Source organism: Mytilus trossulus, chromosome 6 (genome assembly GCF_036588685.1).
Source record: "Mytilus trossulus isolate FHL-02 chromosome 6, PNRI_Mtr1.1.1.hap1, whole genome shotgun sequence".
Taxonomy (NCBI): domain Eukaryota; kingdom Metazoa; phylum Mollusca; class Bivalvia; order Mytilida; family Mytilidae; genus Mytilus; species Mytilus trossulus.
The window spans coordinates 27,914,382-27,932,194 of record NC_086378.1 but is presented as its reverse complement, the minus strand read 5'-3'; the positions used below and the strand labels follow the sequence as shown (position 1 = coordinate 27,932,194).

Below are 17,813 nucleotides of genomic sequence, written 5' to 3'. Positions count from 1 at the left end.
CCCATGATTTTTGTACAAACTACCGGTAATATGATTTCAAGAAATTGATTAATTTCTAAGGCATTGTATAATTCAACACTATTTGTTTTGCCCATAAAGTGTTATCCTGGTCTTTCTATCTGTGTCTGCATGTCCCAAGATTAGTTTCTGTTCTCGTACTTAAGCTTGCCTCAACCAAATATTCTCAAACATATACACAGCACACATATCAAGCTTGAACTTGGGATGCTTCACTTATACCGTTCTAGAGTTATACCCTTTTTATACATGGAAGAAATGCCGCTGAATTACGAAATGTAAGATTGAATAACTGAATAGGTCTGACAGTTCTGTTAAATGTTTTTTTCAGGAGGCACTGTAGTAACTGTCACTGGGTCAGGTTTCGCCCCAGATGTGGATGTACAGTTTGATGGAGTATCTGCTGTAGTACAGACCAGTGAACCTGGAAAAGTTGTATGTCTAACTCCCAAGGGGGTAAGTTCATTAAAAACTCAAATAGGTCTTCTTTAGTAGATATAAGAAGATGTGGTATGATTCCAATTAGACAACTCTCCATTCAAGTCATAATTTGTAAAAGTAAACCATTATAAGTTAATGTACGGTTTAACACACAACCTTGGATCACATTGAACAGCCAGCTATATTTCTATATTTGTTTGCTTAGAAACTCTTTTTGTACATCTTAGTTTTGAATAGAATCTTAGAAGAAATGGCATAAGAAGTATTACTAAGAACAGTTATAAATACAATTATCTGTTATGGTCTATCAGTCAGTTCCAGAAGATTGGTTATTTATATTAATGTAATTTCTGTTGTAGTCTTCAGCAGCTAGTGTTGCTGTAACTGGTGTACAATACGGGAACACACTTACTTCACCAACACAATTCACATATGATGCTTCCAAGACTGCAACCATGTCAGCCATTAGCTCAAATGAGGCTTCTGTGTTTGGTAAGATTTTTGTTTGAATCAGCAACCCAACAACAAAAGTAAATAAGTATAGAGAGAGCAACATACAGTCTTCAACAATAAACATTTTCTACACATTATGTCAAGATCTAAATTATCTTTAAATTCCACAGAAAAATCCCTTTTCAGTCTGGATCAGTATCATTACAGAGAGAACACACTTTAATCCTATACAGAAACAAAAATCTATATTATAAAATAACACCCCAAAAATAAAACAAAATGAAACTGATCCTTGAACATAACAACCAAGCAAAGAATACCAATAAGAATGGAAAAGTCATCCCATACAGCATAAAATTTGGATTGGATATTACCATAAAAATTCTTATATTCAGATCTAAAAAGTGACGTTCAGCTTAAGATATGCAGCACTTTCAATGAAACAAATCAAAGATTTAAAAGTTTTGTATGATTTAAGTCTTTTAACAAGTGTGTAAAGTTATTATGTGTTAGATTATAAACTCAGATGCTACAATGAAGCATTTTAGTTTTTTTTTCAGATTTGATGACAATAGATATGGCACACCACAAATATTTAATCTTCATTTATAATATTTATAATGTAGGAGGAAAATCAATTACTATTAGTGGAAGTGGCTTCGGAGGAGCAGCTTCTAGTGCAGATGCAATTAAAGTCAATGGAAAAGTCGCTATCATTACTTCATACACCGCTTCCAGTGTGGTTGTCACTCTACCAGCCAACGCCCCAGGAACATACAGTATTGATTTTAGTATTGGAGCTGATGGATATGCAGCAGTTGCAGCAAATGTTGTGTTAGTACTTTAAAAACTTTGTGTTTGATATCAATCTTGTTTACCATAAAATAAATTTAAGGACCAACATTAATGACTGAAACTCCAAATATGAAAAAGAAGTAGTTTATATAGAACTTTTTTAACAAATCGCAAATGAGTGAATATGTAAAGCAAAATTATATAAAATTTGATCCGTTGGAAGAAATGTCATAGTAGTTGTTGTTATTTATTTTTACTCAAAGGGACATCCAATATCACTCAATCCCTGAAAATTGCTACCCATGAAAATAAATGAATCCACAGTATCTTCTAATAATTTAAATATGTTATATACCTTCTAACGATATAATTATAATGTTTATTTATTTATTAGTGGAACAGTAACCTATCAATTAACTGTGACAGATATCTACCCCACACAAGGATCCCTGTATGGTGGAAGTCTTGTAACTGTGTTTGGAAAAGGATTTGGTACCAATGCCTCATTGGTTGATATTTCTTTCGGAGATTTCAAATGTCAAATACAAGATATAGCTGATACTGAACTTACTTGTCTAACATCATCTACAGCTAAAACTCATGTGGTTACCAACCAAGGATCTCATTCAAGTAAGTTATGTTCATATACTGATAATGCCTTGTTTTCCTAAATATTTAAGTCGTAGAAATGACTACGATATTGAATTGATTTACATCATTAGCATCGATCTTTTATTCATGTTTCGGAAAAATTTTGTCAGCTTTAAAAAAATAGAGAAATTCGGCTAAACAATTTTTTAATGAAAGAATTAGCTAGAAAAGTTTTTATTGTGATAATTATAATGACAGGCTAAATTGATTATGAATGAAGAATATATAAAAATACAAAGAGTAAATATTGGATTCAAAATGTTCTTCTTTTAACCAACATTAATCTGATGAAATTCAGACTCCCATTTCACAACAATTTGCTGACTGTTACTATTTACTTCCAGCCTATGGGGCCGGTTTTGCCTGGGATCCCCTGACCTTGACCGTGGAGGAAGGAGATACCATTAATTGGCAGTGGTCACTTGGAACAAATGGCTACATGTTAGGTGTTTACCAATCAGATAATATAACTGCCACAGCAGATAAAACTGGAGGATTCTCTTCTGGTGATGCCACAGCTACAGGTAGGATATGGTTGTTTGTTATGATCTTATTCTTCTTATATTAAGTAGATAATTTTTTAACTTTTCATAAAATTTAATATAAAAACTATAAGTACTGTAAATTCAAAAATTATTACGATGTTTTATGATTGTGAAAAATGTGACTGGATAACAATCAAAATAATTTGAACCTGCATTTTTGAAATTTTTAAACAGAATTAAACAAAAATTTTCATTAAATCGCAAACATTCAAATCGAATTTTAGTTTAAAATAACAAAATCACATTAATAAATGACCTCCAAATTTCTGAATTTACTGTACTCTAATCTTGTAGTAGTTTCGACTGTTTACTTTTAACAGAAGCATTAGTCATAAAACTAATAATTGTTACTGTAAGTATGATGTACACATTTTTAAAAAAAGGTTTCTTTCCAAGAAGAAATGTCTGACTGATAGATATTTTTCCTCTTTCTTTTACATTATTGTGCTTCAGTCTATACATCTTATATAAATTTGTGGACTCTAATTACAGGATCTTACAAATACCATGCATACAGACCAACCTCCTTTACCTACTGGAGTGGTTTAGCCGATGGTATATCTATAAGTCTACATGGGCAGGTTGAAGTTACTGACAGGGTTGATTCTGTACAGAACCTAATGCTGAAAGGAAATGGATATGAAGCCACTTATGATACAACAAATAAAGGTATATCAAATTAAATTAGGTTAAAAAAACTTTCTAGATAGAACATCTTCCTTGGCTATGTAAAAGCTTTCTTAATGGTCATGAGTCTAATAAGCCTGGCTACATTTAAAGGAACATGCACAATTTTAAGACTTGCACATTAACATAAAAATCATAAATGTTGGATGTACTTCAAGCACTTGCATTTTGCAATATTACCAAGAATACTTCAGATTCTGACAACCATATATTTAATGCTATTTCTCTGGATAATCATTCATTTCATGGTCTTCATTCATACTGATTGACTTGGGATAGGCATAAAATTGAAGTGCCATTACAGAAAAAAATTTATAAGAAAATTTGTAAACAATCAATTATATTATTTCAGATTCATGTTAATTGCAAGTTTAAAAATTTACCCCTACCATAAAAAGAAAATGGTAATCAGCTCTAAAATTGTCTCCCTTTAATTCTTAATAATAGTATATTTAATGCATTTTCTTTTTAAAGGATCAACAACACCATCAAACAATGGAGCCTGTCCTTGGGACACCACAGCTATATCTTCATGCAGCTCTTTGTCAGGAGATGCTGACAAGTTCAACTTCATGTACCAGTCCTGTATGACCGGTAAAGTGTCATCTATATCTAACAACCAGCAATCAGCAGCACACACCATTGATCTAGCCGGCACAGGCTTCAGTGCACAGTCCTGTCAAAACAAGATTAAGTTGGGAGACTACCTCTGTGTTGTATCCTCAGCTTCAGATACAAAGGCTACCTGCACAGTAGATCCACAAGGGAAAATGCAGGTAACTTAAACACAAAATGACAAGTTTGAAATAAAATTTCAAAACATTTGCATGCAATATTTCTGGAGGTATTTCACCTAGAATGAAATTAAAACTATATTTTTCATTTATTTTTTTCTTGTTTTTAGCTCACCCAGCCCAAAGGTCCAAGTGAGCTTTTCTCATCACTTGGCGTCCATCGTCCGTTGTCCGTCGTCCGTCGTCTGTCGTTAACTTTTACAAAAATCTTCTCCTCTGAAACTACTGGGCCAAATTAAACCAAACTTGGCCACAATCATCATTGATGTATCTAGTTTAAAATTTGTGTTTTGTTACCCGGCCAACCAACCAAGATGGCCGCCATGGCTAAAAATAGAACATAGGGGTAAAATGCAGCTTTTGGCTTATAACTCAAAAACCAAAGCATTTAGAGCAAATCTGACATGGGGTAAAATTGTTTAACTGGTCAAGATCTATCTGCCCTGCAATTTTTTAGATGAATCAGACAACCCATTGTTGGGTTGCTGCCCCTAAATTGGTAATTTTAAGGAAATTTTACTGTTTTTGGTTATTATCTTGAATATTATTATAGATGGAGATAAACTGTAAACAGCAATAATGTTCAGCAAAGTAAGATTTACAAATAAGTCAACAGGACCAAAATGGTCAGTTGACCCCGTTAGGAGTTATTGCCCTTTATAGTCAATTTTTAAGGTAATTTTAAGGAAATTTTGCTGTTTTGGGTTATTATCTTGAATATTATAATAGATACAGATAAACTGTAAACAGCAATAATGTACAGCAAGTTAAGACTCAAAAATAAGTCAAAATGACCAAAATGGTCAATTGACCCCCTAAGAAGTTATTGTCCTTTATAATCAATTTTTAACAATTTTCATAAAATTTGTAAATTTTTACTAACATTTTCGACTGAAACAACAAGGACAAGTTCATTATAGATAGAGATAATTGTAAGCAGCAAGAATGTTCAGTAAAGTAAGATGTACAAACACATCACAATCACCTAAACACAATTTTGTCATGAACTGTCTGCTTCCTTTGTTTAATTCATATACCAAGGTGAGCGACACAGGCTCTTTAGAGCCTCTAGTTATTATTTACTGTAGAAAGATTTCATAAGAGTTCTAGCATGAATTAAAATATTCATGCGATATGATCGTGATTTTAAATCCATTTCACATGGTTGTTTTATTATAGGTTTTGTCAAGTGCAAGTTATGATTCTATGTTTTAAATTGAAAATATTTTCTATTTATTTAAGTGAAATATATAAAAATTACTACATTAGTGTTTTAATGTAATGTAATGTAATGCATGTAATGATTTGTTTTGTCATTTTAGATTGGAAATGTTGAACATTTTGACGTATCATCATTCAATCGTGGACAATTTTTACTAGAGTTACCAACAGATGCTAAGAGATCTTTCCTACTGCTACCTCATGTTTCTTCCATGTCACCAGAGTCTGGGTCAGTGGAAGGTGGTCAAGTGGTAACAATATCTGGTGGAGGATTTATTGCCGGAGAAACAACCGTCATGATTGGAACGTATGACTGTCCCATCATCTCTGTTGACTATTCTACAATAACCTGTACCCTACCAAGAGCAGGCAGAGAAGGATTCAAGAATGCCAAGGTCACAGTCACTGCTAGTGATGGACAAAAAGCAGATGCTGTCTGCTCTTCCACTAGCTCATCCTTATGTTCATACCAGTACAAATCTGACCAAACACCAACCGTCACTGGTGTCACCCCAGATACTATATCAGGATCAACAACATTGACAGTCAGTGGTACAAACTTTGGAACAGATACCTCAGCTGTCAGTGTTACAATTGGTGGAGAGGCTTGCATTGTATCGGCAGCTACTGATACCAGTTTAACATGTACAGTACCATCAGCCCCAGTAGGGGACCAGTCAGTCAATGTCAACGTCGCTTCTTTAGGAAAAGCATCAACAACAGTTGTTGTAACAAGTTCTCCTACGCTGACATCCATTTCCCCATCTTCAGGCAGTACTGAAGGCAAAACAGTCGTTGTTGTTTCAGGAAATGGTTTCGTTGTTAATAAAACCGAAGTCATCATTGATGGAAACCAATGTGAAATAGTAGCTGTAATGTTAACTTCAATAGAATGTTCTACACCTGCTGGCACAGATGGCGCCAAAACTGTCACTGTAATATCCAATGGTGTGACTTATACACAAACCTTGACCTTTACATATGGTTCAGCCATGACCCCATCTGTCGCAAGCATTTCACCATCATCAGGTCAATCTGGAGATACTGTAACGATCACAGGAACTAAATTTGATACTGTTACTGGAAATAATGTTGTCACAGTAGGTGGAGCCACTTGTGCTGTATCTTCTGCAACCAGCACATCTGTTATGTGTACCTTGGGAGTTCAATCTCCAGGACAATATGATGTTATGGTCAATGTTAACCCAATGGGAAGAGCTGGTTCATCTGTTCAATTTACATATGCTATGTCAGTTTCATCAATCAACCCTGCAACAGGTAGGATATGGTTTACGATTACAATTTTTTTTGGAGTTAAATCACTATAGTATAATGTATTTTTTGCAAAATAATCAAATTGAACAATATTCTGAAAAATGTTGAGCTGCTAAAGCTATAGCCAAATCAATATGATAATACAAAGCTTACAATTTTTAAAGATTTTTTTAATATAAAAAAAGAAGATGCGGTATGATTGTTAATGAGACAACTCTCCACAAGAGACCAAAAATAAGTCTAGTGAAATTAAATTACAGCTTGAAATTAACTATTGCTTAAAAATATTGTTTGTTTTCTTAGTTCTCATAACACATATAAGAAAAAGTAGTGGCATTCTTATTACTATTTTATGTAATTTCAGGAAGTCTTGGTGGAGGACAAGTAATTACCATTGCTGGTTTAGGATTTGATCCTCAAACTTCTAAAGTACTTATCTGTGGTCAGGAATGTACTGTTGATAAAGCAGCTAGTACAAGTACCAATCTGGTGTGTTCAACCCCTGCTTCTACAGGTAAAGGAAAACAAGTTTGTATTCTACTCCCCAACAAGCTTCTATACAGGTAACTGAAGTATAGAAGCAGAATCTCAATGAGTACCCAATATTGAACTGTGATGTAACCAGTTGTTTGACACAAGAGTTCGCAAGCTTAGAACAATGATGACAATAAGAAAAGTTAAACTTAAAAAAACAAAAATTGTGAATTTTGGAAGTCACAATGTTTTAAATATTCACAGTTATATCTATGTTCTAAAGAAGATCAAGTAAAAGTATAGTATGATCACTACTATTTAAGATAAATGAAAATCCACTCCTGTGCAGCTACAGCCAATTACATTGATTTTGTGTTTCAGGAACTGTAACTGCAAGCTGTGCTGTAGAAGTCATGGATAATGGACAAGCAGCCACATCAACCTATCAGTATGACTCAGCAGCCTCACCATCCATTACTTCAGTGTCTCCATCTATTGGTGGAACATCAGGGGGAACAACTCTTACAATTGAAGGAACTGGCTTTGGGTAGGTAGAATAGTCTTGTTGAAATGAGACCTGTATTACTAACTATTTATAGAGCATTGTGGGTGGCTATCAGGGGGGACAACTATGACTTTTACCTTTACATTAAGTTAATTTTGATTGGTTAACTTATCTATACCTCCTTTATGATTGATCAGAAATGAAAGTTTTTGTTTGAAACCAATTCCAGTATTATAATGCAAAACTTCTTACAATATATTCATATCACAAGCCAAAGAAAACTTTTTTCTCTCTAGGTCAGAATGAAATTAACTTATTTTAGTAGTTTGGATAGGGTTATATATATATGAGAAAACTGGAATCTGATTGAAAATTTAAGTATGAATTGAAATTGAATTTCAGAAGTTCTACACCAGATGTAACAGTCAATATTGGTGGAGTTGCTTGTGTTGTACAAACTGTTGCAGATACAAAAGTTGTCTGTACAACAGGAGCAAGAAATTCTGGATCTACTGATGCACAAGTCGAACTACAGATCAATGGTGGAGGAAATGCAAGACAGGTATATTTATTTTATTAAAACATGCTCAAGTTTAACTGTATGTTAGGGACAAGAAATTGCACTAAAAGTAATAGAAAAACAAAGGACAAGGGGTATCCATCCATAATACTAAATCAGTAAATGCACAATATGACTCTGCCACAAAACATACAAAAAAACAAAGAAACAGCACTTTTATTGCTGTTTTTAAGCTCAAAATCATAGTGAAAACTGAGCAAAAAAAACCCTCCTAGCTCGCTCCCCATAAATCTGTTTGTGTTTGTTCAGATGCTGCATTGAAAATAAAATCACTGTTTTAAAGGGTTTTCTTCAAATTTGAAATATATCTGAAACTTTTTAGATATGACTCTTCAGTAATTTCCTGTCAGGTATTCAAGTTTTTACATTATTGTTATACCGTTATATGAAGTCAATAGATGCAAAATCTTATGTCATGAGTCATATTATCCAAAATCTTATGTCATGAATATTATTATCCAAAAATAGCAATATTTTCTATTTGACAAATACAAAGTTTAAGTTGTCAAATTATAAACTCAAACACCAGTCAATTTTCCATTTACATTGAAAGTAGATATCCATGAGTAACAGGTAGAATTATTATTTTATAGGTTGATGCAGCCTTCAGCTATGTTTGGGCATGGTCTTCTACAAACTCCTGGGGTGGAAAGAGTCCTCCTGCAGAAGGAGAAATAGTTGTTATCCCAGCTGGAATGACAATTTTACTGGACCAAACCACACCTAAATTAAAGACACTATTGTTACAAGGTTAGTACTTTAATCTGTGACAAAATTAATTTTTAACCAATTGAAATTTTCAACAAGCAATTAGGATATGTTATATGTTTTTTCGGATATAAAAATAAAAAAAGAAAAGAAATTTACCTATTTCAAAATTCTTATCTTCTAACTTTTGAGAACTATAAATTGTGAGTTTCTGAGTTGTATTTATAAGATGAGATATTTTTGGCTCTCTGTATGCTATAAATACAGATGAAAAAGTTATTTTTGAGGTAGGCATGATTTGTTTTCATTATCTGTTTTATATAACACACACAGCTTCTTTTGATAAAGAACTTCATGTTGTCAGATAAAGAAATTATGCAAAATGTCCAATTAAATCTGCCAACAAAATCATTGGGTTTGTAAGGAAGTTGATATTTCAAGCTTATGTACATATACTGTATATGCACCATTACTATAAATTGTTGAAGGTGGTACCCAACACTTTCGCTAAAATTTATTTGGCTCTTTTAATTTTCATAAAATTTTGACAAAGTATTTACTTCAACCCTTTGACAAAAATTCAAAAATTTCAAAAAATTTGAACCAACCATTTTATTAGAAAAGTTACACTGATTATATAGCAGTTTGACAAACACTAGTTTTGATCATTGAGAAGCTCAATATTCCCTTAACAGCACAATGTGATTAAAATGCTTAGCTGATTTTACAGAGTTTCTCCCTGTTGTGTTAGGTACCACCTTAAATCTGCCTACAAAACATTGGGTTTGTAAGGAAGTTGATATTTCCAGCTTATGTACATATACTGTATATACACCATTACAATTTATTTGTTTAATCACATGCAATATTTGAATTACAGGAGGAAAATTGATATTTGATGAACAAGATATTGAATTGAATTCAGAATATATATTAATCACCAATGGTGGAGCTCTCCAGGTTAGTAAACATTGATACAGTAAAACCTGGCTAAACCCAATCCTGCGTAAACCAAAAACCTGTATAAACCAAACATGTTCTTAAGCACTGTCATATCAAATTGTATGCGTTGTCAACCTGATTAAACAGAATATCGGTCAAAACCGAACAAAATCATAAGTCCGGATTAAGTTCCGTTTAAACAGGTTTCACTGTACGATGTGAAATACAGTAATTTAGAACATTGCATATATATAAAAAGAAGATGTGGTATGATTGCCAATGAGAAAACTCTCCACTCTCTTCATGTTATTTTTTCTGTCAATGTAAAAGATGAAAGATTGCATATATCAAGTTCTCTAATGAACTGGTAATTTTATGCAGTTGTCAAATGCCTTAGAAGGAACAATGTTTATTTATTTTGTAAATATGAAAAAAAAAAATTTAACCACTAAACTTTTGGTCTTGAAGATCTTTCTTTCTTTTCTGATGGTGTTTTGCTATTTTAGATTAAAAAAAACTTATTAAAATTTACAGGTTGGAACAGAAGACAAACCCTTCCAGAGTAATGCTGTAATTAGACTGCATGGAGCTTTTAGGAGTCAGGAACTTCCTATATATGGAAGCAAAGTTCTGGCAGTAAGAGAGGGAACACTGGATCTTCATGGTGAGTTATGGCGTCTTTAACCAATGGTACTTTTGTTTTTGAAATAATTGTTTTTTCCACAATACATATAAAACTGAGAGCAAAAGACATCTGAAGGCCACCAAGGTCTATTGGTGCTAGATATTTAAGAATTTTATAGTATTATGTGCTGTTTATTAAGATTACAATGTAGACACCAATTGTCAGTCTGTCTGTCCATCTGTCTGTCCAATGAATATTTTTCATTGCATCTTTCTCAGGAACTACATTACAAGGATTTCTGAAATCTGGTTTCATGGTTTATATTACTCAGTTTTACTGTGTGATGCGCTTTCAGGTTTATCACTCAGCACCTTCCTGTTTACTTTATACTTTAAGTGGGTGGGGTAATTAGTGAGCAGTAGCTCTAAGATTTACTTTGTTTTTTTCTCAGGTATCCCAACACCAGTTACCTGGACTCATCTTGCCCAGACAGCTAATGCTGGAGACACAACAATAACTATAATGGCAGCTGTTAACTGGCCTGTAGGAAGTCAAATTGTCTTACCAACAACTGGACACAGACACTCACAGAGCCAATCTGAAACAAAGTAAGATATATTGATTGTATTTATTTTCATGGTGTATTTATATTAATGAATTTCAGGGTAGGTATAATATTACAAAAATAAATTCACTCTTAATTTAAATGTTTTTTTAATCTAACCATTCAGCTGAAAAACTTACTATTCATCTATGCATTTTCTAGTTATTTGATCGTCCATGTAATTATTTGAGCATATATATATAAATTTTCATATCAATAGATTCTAAAAAAAGCTTTTCATTTCATATTTCAAATTTAAAGTATAGTAGAAATTAAAAAGAATATTTTCATATTCAAATTAATTACATAGGGTCTTTCATACATTAATATTGAAACAATTGATCACCATACCGTGATGTATAGTTGTGCCTACTTCATTAGGTCTTTGGTGGAAAGTTATATAATTTCCATAATTATTGAACCAATGTTTTTTTATTTCTATTATAGAACCATCACTGCCATTTCTGGACAAACATTGACCTTAGATTCAGCCCTAGCCCACAAACATGTGGCCGAAAGTGAAACGTTTGGTAGTACTACTGTAGAATTACGTGGTGAAGTGGGTCTTCTGTCACATAATGTTAAATTTCAAGGGTCAAGTGATGTCCAGTTTGAGGTTGATATTAAAGCATGCCCAGATGGATTCAACACAGGTAAGATATAATTCTGATGACATGAGCAACATGACGGGTGCCACATGTGGATCAGGATCTGCTTAAACTTCCAGAGCACCTGAGATCACCCAAGTTTTTTGTGGGGTTCATGTCGTTTAGTCTTTAGTTTTCTATGTTATGTCTTGCATACTATTATATGTCTGTTAGTCTTTTTTTTTTGGCCATGGCATTGTCAGTCTTTTCCCCGATCTTTGAGTTTGAATGTCCCTTTGGTTTCTTTAGCCCATCTTTTACAACATTTGATTCAGAATTGTCAGAGAGGAAGCAAGAGCAATACATATATACTAAAAAAACAATATCCTGCAAAAAGGGGATACCTTTGCTTCTTTGGAAACCCCTGCATCTGCCCCTGATCTGAATGAATTAAAAGTTTTTTATTTGTGGATGACATTTTTGGGTTGGTTTACTTACAACTGATTTGTACATGGAGTTCTTTAAACAATATATATATTATCATATTCAGAATCTTTGTAAAGGTATAATTGTAATTGTTTTGGTTCTTGTAATGAAATTAGAATCATGTTTAAATTTAAAAAGTCTAAATATGTTCTACTCTTCATTCCTCCGTTTGCATTAAAATATAAATAGAACATTATTCTCAACCCTTTCAACGACTAGTAAATTTGTGTATGTACTTTAAAGTTGAAATAGGTTTTGCATACCGTATATATCTCCTCTGTATATTTTTATACTTTTTTGGTTTTTAGGTGAATTTGCAACACAGACCTGTTTCCAGGGGAGAATGGGGGATGAGCAAGGAACTGACCAGTTTGGTGGCCATATAATGATCAATCCAGCAGAAAAAAATAAAGATTTAGCTGTAGCTAGGATATCTCACATTGAAGTGTCCCATGCTGGTCAAGCTTTCAGACTTGGACGTTATCCAATCCATTTCCATCTTCTTGGTATAACAACAAAATCATACGTCAGCGGCTGTGGTATACATGACACCTTTAATCGTGCTGTAAATGTGCACGGCACACACGGTCTGGTCGTAGAGCGCACTGTGATTTATAACATCATGGGTGGAGCATTTTTCTTAGAAGATGGCGTTGAGACAGGTAACACATTCCAGTATAACCTTGCAGTGAAGGTCATTGCTAGTACAAGTCTTCTAAACGATGACATCACTCCCGCTGCCTACTGGGTAACCAATCCTAACAATACAGTTCAACACAATACTGCCGCTGGAGGAACACATTTTGGTTTCTGGTATAGAATGCATGACCACCCTGATGGACCTTCATTTGATCCCAACGTCTGTCCCAAACATGTGCCAATTGGTGTTTTCCAAAATAACACAGTTCATTCTCAAGGATGGTTTGGAATATGGATTTTCCATGATTATTTCCCAAGGGTGGATGGTTCATGCTCGTCATCTTCAGCAATGACAGTGGCAGTCTTTAATACTCTTACTGTTTGGAACTGTGAAAAAGGTGCAGAATTTGTTAATATTGGCGCTGCTCAGATGGTTGGTTTTGTATCAGTACATAATGAGAAAGCTGGTTATGAAGGCAAGTCATTAGTTGAAACCCCCCAGTTTGATGAGACTAATGGTCATGCTATCAAAGATTCAGTCATTGTTGGTAGAAGCCAGTATCTTGATAAACAGCCTGGTTGGTCAGGCACAGGTTGTACAGTTGGAGGAATCGTTCTGCCTTATGGAAATGGATTGATCGTTTCTGGTGTGTCATTTTATAATTTTGATCAGAATTCATGCCAAGCCTTTACCTATACTAAAATTGATGGAACATGTTCTTTGTACTGTGGAGGTTTTACATATCATTTCAAAAATATAGCCTATGACGCTGCTTCCAGTAGTCACAGAGTACGATTTGATTGGCTACATGAAGGAGTGATGGTTGATTTGGATGGAACATTCTCTGGACAGGCAGCAGGCAGTTCAATTGTACCAACCATGACACATTTGCCATCAAGGTAAGGGGTATGATAATTCAATGGCAGGAAATAGCTGGTCGAAAAAATATCTTGTAGTACTATAAATTCACAAATTATTGCATGAGATTTTTTCTAAATGGATTAAATTGCAAGCTTGATTTTTGCAATTTAAAGAAAATCTCCATACATATATATGTATCAGATATCAAAATGTGAGTTCTTATAATTGCAATACTCACCCAGTTGCATTATTAGCATTTATAAAAACCTCGCAATAATTTCTGAATTTACAGTATAACAGTAAGTGTTGGTTTCTTTGTACCGGACATATTTTAATCAGGATAATTCGTAATTATAACAAAATAAAAAAAGAGGTATATATTCTCACAAATTAAGGTCAATTCATTTATAACAAGTAGTCTTTGAATTATTTTGTCCTTTTGATATATACATGTTGACGAATTGGCACTTCCATTACATTTTGGAAAAAGACTTGATACATTCTTTTATTTGTTAGGTTTATTAACCTGTAAAACACTCAGTCAATTTCTGATGAAGAAAAAATTATTCTCTAAAGTGTCAGTCTATTCTTATAGCAGTTAATGCCCTTTAACAATGAAAAAAATAATTAGTTGATACTTATTTTTGAAAACAATAATGTAGAGACAGTAACTACACAACAAAGGCAATTAACAAATCATTTAATTGATAGAAATTTGATATGGGGAAAACTGATAAGGGAAGGGCCATGACATTACTGCAGAAATTATAAAAATAGTTAAGTTAAGAGTTTTGTCTTTGCAAGAATGCATATTGGAAGAACTGAAGACAAGTGTAATTTCCATTTCAGTTGTTCATCTATTTCCAATGGATTTACGATGGATTTACCAGCCAGTAGTTGTCCCCCAGGAGTTAAATTCCATAGGATGTCTTTCAATGGTATTTCCCCAGCATCATTAGAGGGTAAAGATGTGATGATCACAAACCAGTATGGTACACAGAGAGGAAACTATGTGGACAAGCGTATAACTCACAAAGATGGATGGGTCGTCCTTCTCATTGGAGGTGAAAGTCATAAAGTCGCATTTGAGAATGCTGCCCATGTTACCAACATCAGTTATACAGGAGTTTTCTATGAATTTAATGTAAGTTAATTCTTATGTTGTTTTCTAACTTTTATATTAGTTGTGGGGCTTTAAATTCATGACTTGAATAATTTCATCACAGCAGTAATATAGGGCCTTCTTTTATGGTACTTAAGAATGTACTCTTGTGAGGTTTACGATACAGGGTACAATATTTTGCCCCATAACACCCATTTTTATTTTCATTTAAGACTTAAAAAGCTCATAATAGTTCACTTACCAAATTTTTCACAGATTCTTTTCTTTTAATTGTAGACCCAAATAATACAAAAATAAGGATAAAATCTGAATCACCTCTTTTCAGCCATTTAAAAAAAACAATCTTAAAAAGGAGCTCCATAACCTATCAATATTTTTAGCTTATTTTGTTCCTTAAGTAATTATATAATGCTCTTCCGTCTTTAAGTATTAATTTTAAACCTTGATTTTTTTTTTTTTACCTAAGATCATCCTTAAAAAAAACCTATGTATATTCCTGGGTCAGACTCAAGGTTTAACGTACATCATCTACTGGATAATAGTGAAGGGAGATAAATCATGTACTGTGGATTCATTTATTTTCGTGGGTATCAATTTCCTGGATTGAGGATAATGTGCATTTTTCGTGGATATTTGATTTCATGTTTTGCAAATCTCTGCATACAAAGCCTACAGAAATTTTGTTTTTCATTGAACATTTGAATTCTTAGTTTACCTGTACCCACGAAACCCATGAAAATTTGTATCCAACGAATAATAATGAATCCAAGTAACAGTATTGGGGATATTTGAATAACAATTATACTTGATTTAGGGAAGGCAAGCTGTATAAAGTTATATGCAAAAGTAATTTTGTGTAATGGTAACATTAATATTAACAGGAAAATAAAAAAAACGTATAAACACTAGATTTGATTTATACAGAATTTAGGAAGAAATTTTCATTGTTTAAATGGTTTTTTTCAGGATGCCAGTGATTATGTAGAAGTTTGTCACTTATTAGACCAAAAACCAGATAAATTTTATTGGCAAGGTTCTGCTGCTGGACAAAATATGTCAACATCAGCATTAGATTTAAGTAGGAATAAGCATGGAGATTGGTACTTTGACAATACAACCAACTATTTTTGCTTTATGGGTACGTATTCATTTTAGATGCATGATGATAAATATTGATGAGTATTTCATACTGTAAACCAACTTATTTTCATGGATACTTTATTTCCCGTTAAATTTCCTTTTCATCCTATTTCACAACAATTTAATTTCATGATCTTCAAATTTACTTGATGTAATCTGCAAATTTGCTTGATGTAGTTTAATAAGGAAAGATCCAAGTTTTATATATTCTAATAAATGCATGCAATAATTTCTGAATTTACAGTATATATCTATTGTATATCAACAGACCTATTACTTATTTTGATTTAAGATTTCAGGCTTCCAACATTTTTTATTAAGTAAGATGTTCTCCAAGCCCATTATTTGGATGGTAAAATCCATTGATATTGCTGTATTTGAATTTCTTTGTCAATTCAATATTCTTACATTTTATTATTTTAGTTGCTGGAAAATTACAAAGAAAAAGATCATCACCAAAACCATCGGTCAACTCAGTAGACAGACCAATGAATGTAGACTCATTCAAATGTTACTTTAAAGACTGTATTACTCCACCAGATCCTGATACCATTCCACCGACATGTACAAGACCGTCAGATGCCCAAGTATGGTCCGACACCGCCATATGGGATGTGGATGCTGATGGATATGTCAGTAATGTTGGTAGCGGTACTCATGGACTACCGAAGGCTGGAGATATGAAATTGAAAATCAAAAAAGGTGAACCATACTAATGTAATTGACATAAATTTTTCTGGTTTATGTTTTCATATTCAAATTCCTATTGAGACATTAATTATGTAAATTTTTCAGTCCAGTATAAATCAGGAGATCTATACAGCGAGTAGGATTTTTTTTCAAATTAAGACTGAAAATCATTTGGACCAAAAGTCTGGCTCAAAATGTTAGATCTTGAATTGCAGCCATTTCATAGTTTCTATTAAACAGATATATGGATTAGTACCAAATTTCATAATTTACAGATACATTGGTTGGTGGTGATACATCTATTCTCATTTTATAACCAAAGTTTCTATTTAACAGATATATATGGATTGTCTGTAACGCAGCTATTCCTCAGTTTATAACCAAATTTTCTAATTATTAGATACATGGGTTGTTGGTGATACTTGTATTCCTCATTTTATAACTAAATTTTCTAATTACCAGATACATGGGTTGTTGGTGATACAGCTATTCCTCAATTGGATTCATTAGTGTTAGAAGGTGTGTTGGAATTGAGCCATGGACCAACTAAAGATAGAGAGTTTACCATTGATGTAATGTACCTGTACATACAAGGAGGTCGACTGATCATAGGATGTCAAGAGAGCTCTCCTTTTGAGGGCTTAGCCACAATTATATTAAGGGGAGATCATTCCACACCAGTTTGGCCAAAGACAGAAGGACCAAATATTGGTTCTAAAGCCATGGGTGAGTTGTTGATTGTTTCATACCTTTTTTGCCATTTTTATGGAAAAGATCTGTATTACAGTTACGATTATGTAAATAGTGTTGTCTTTATTCAATGCAAGTATTGTTAATATACAAAATCATTTTAAGGTGGTTCAACATTTTTCTTTTCTGAATTTTATAAGGTAAGAACATACAGAAAGTATATGATAAATTCATTTACAGTGACTAAAGAAAATATTTAAAAATGAATGGTATGGAAA

At 33.1% G+C, this 17,813-nt stretch overlaps 1 protein-coding gene across 3 annotated transcripts in view; it reads left to right on the top strand.

Annotated features, from left to right (window-relative positions):
• Window positions 1-17,813, top strand: part of LOC134721038 (fibrocystin-L-like) — a 95,297-nt gene that overhangs the window by 58,538 nt on the left and 18,946 nt on the right. For all 3 annotated transcript variants that reach the window (XM_063583723.1, XM_063583722.1, XM_063583720.1), the window contains exons 26-46: window positions 350-474; window positions 819-951; window positions 1,539-1,746; window positions 2,102-2,337; window positions 2,703-2,882; window positions 3,396-3,572; window positions 4,065-4,366; window positions 5,707-6,883; window positions 7,245-7,394; window positions 7,736-7,901; window positions 8,262-8,421; window positions 9,033-9,189; window positions 10,028-10,107; window positions 10,624-10,753; window positions 11,166-11,322; window positions 11,766-11,971; window positions 12,700-13,930; window positions 14,742-15,036; window positions 15,982-16,153; window positions 16,579-16,857; window positions 17,308-17,571. In XM_063583723.1, coding sequence (XP_063439793.1) covers window positions 350-474; window positions 819-951; window positions 1,539-1,746; window positions 2,102-2,337; window positions 2,703-2,882; window positions 3,396-3,572; window positions 4,065-4,366; window positions 5,707-6,883; window positions 7,245-7,394; window positions 7,736-7,901; window positions 8,262-8,421; window positions 9,033-9,189; window positions 10,028-10,107; window positions 10,624-10,753; window positions 11,166-11,322; window positions 11,766-11,971; window positions 12,700-13,930; window positions 14,742-15,036; window positions 15,982-16,153; window positions 16,579-16,857; window positions 17,308-17,571 — 5,985 coding nt within the window. The remainder of the gene's footprint in view (window positions 1-349; window positions 475-818; window positions 952-1,538; window positions 1,747-2,101; window positions 2,338-2,702; window positions 2,883-3,395; window positions 3,573-4,064; window positions 4,367-5,706; window positions 6,884-7,244; window positions 7,395-7,735; window positions 7,902-8,261; window positions 8,422-9,032; window positions 9,190-10,027; window positions 10,108-10,623; window positions 10,754-11,165; window positions 11,323-11,765; window positions 11,972-12,699; window positions 13,931-14,741; window positions 15,037-15,981; window positions 16,154-16,578; window positions 16,858-17,307; window positions 17,572-17,813) is intronic.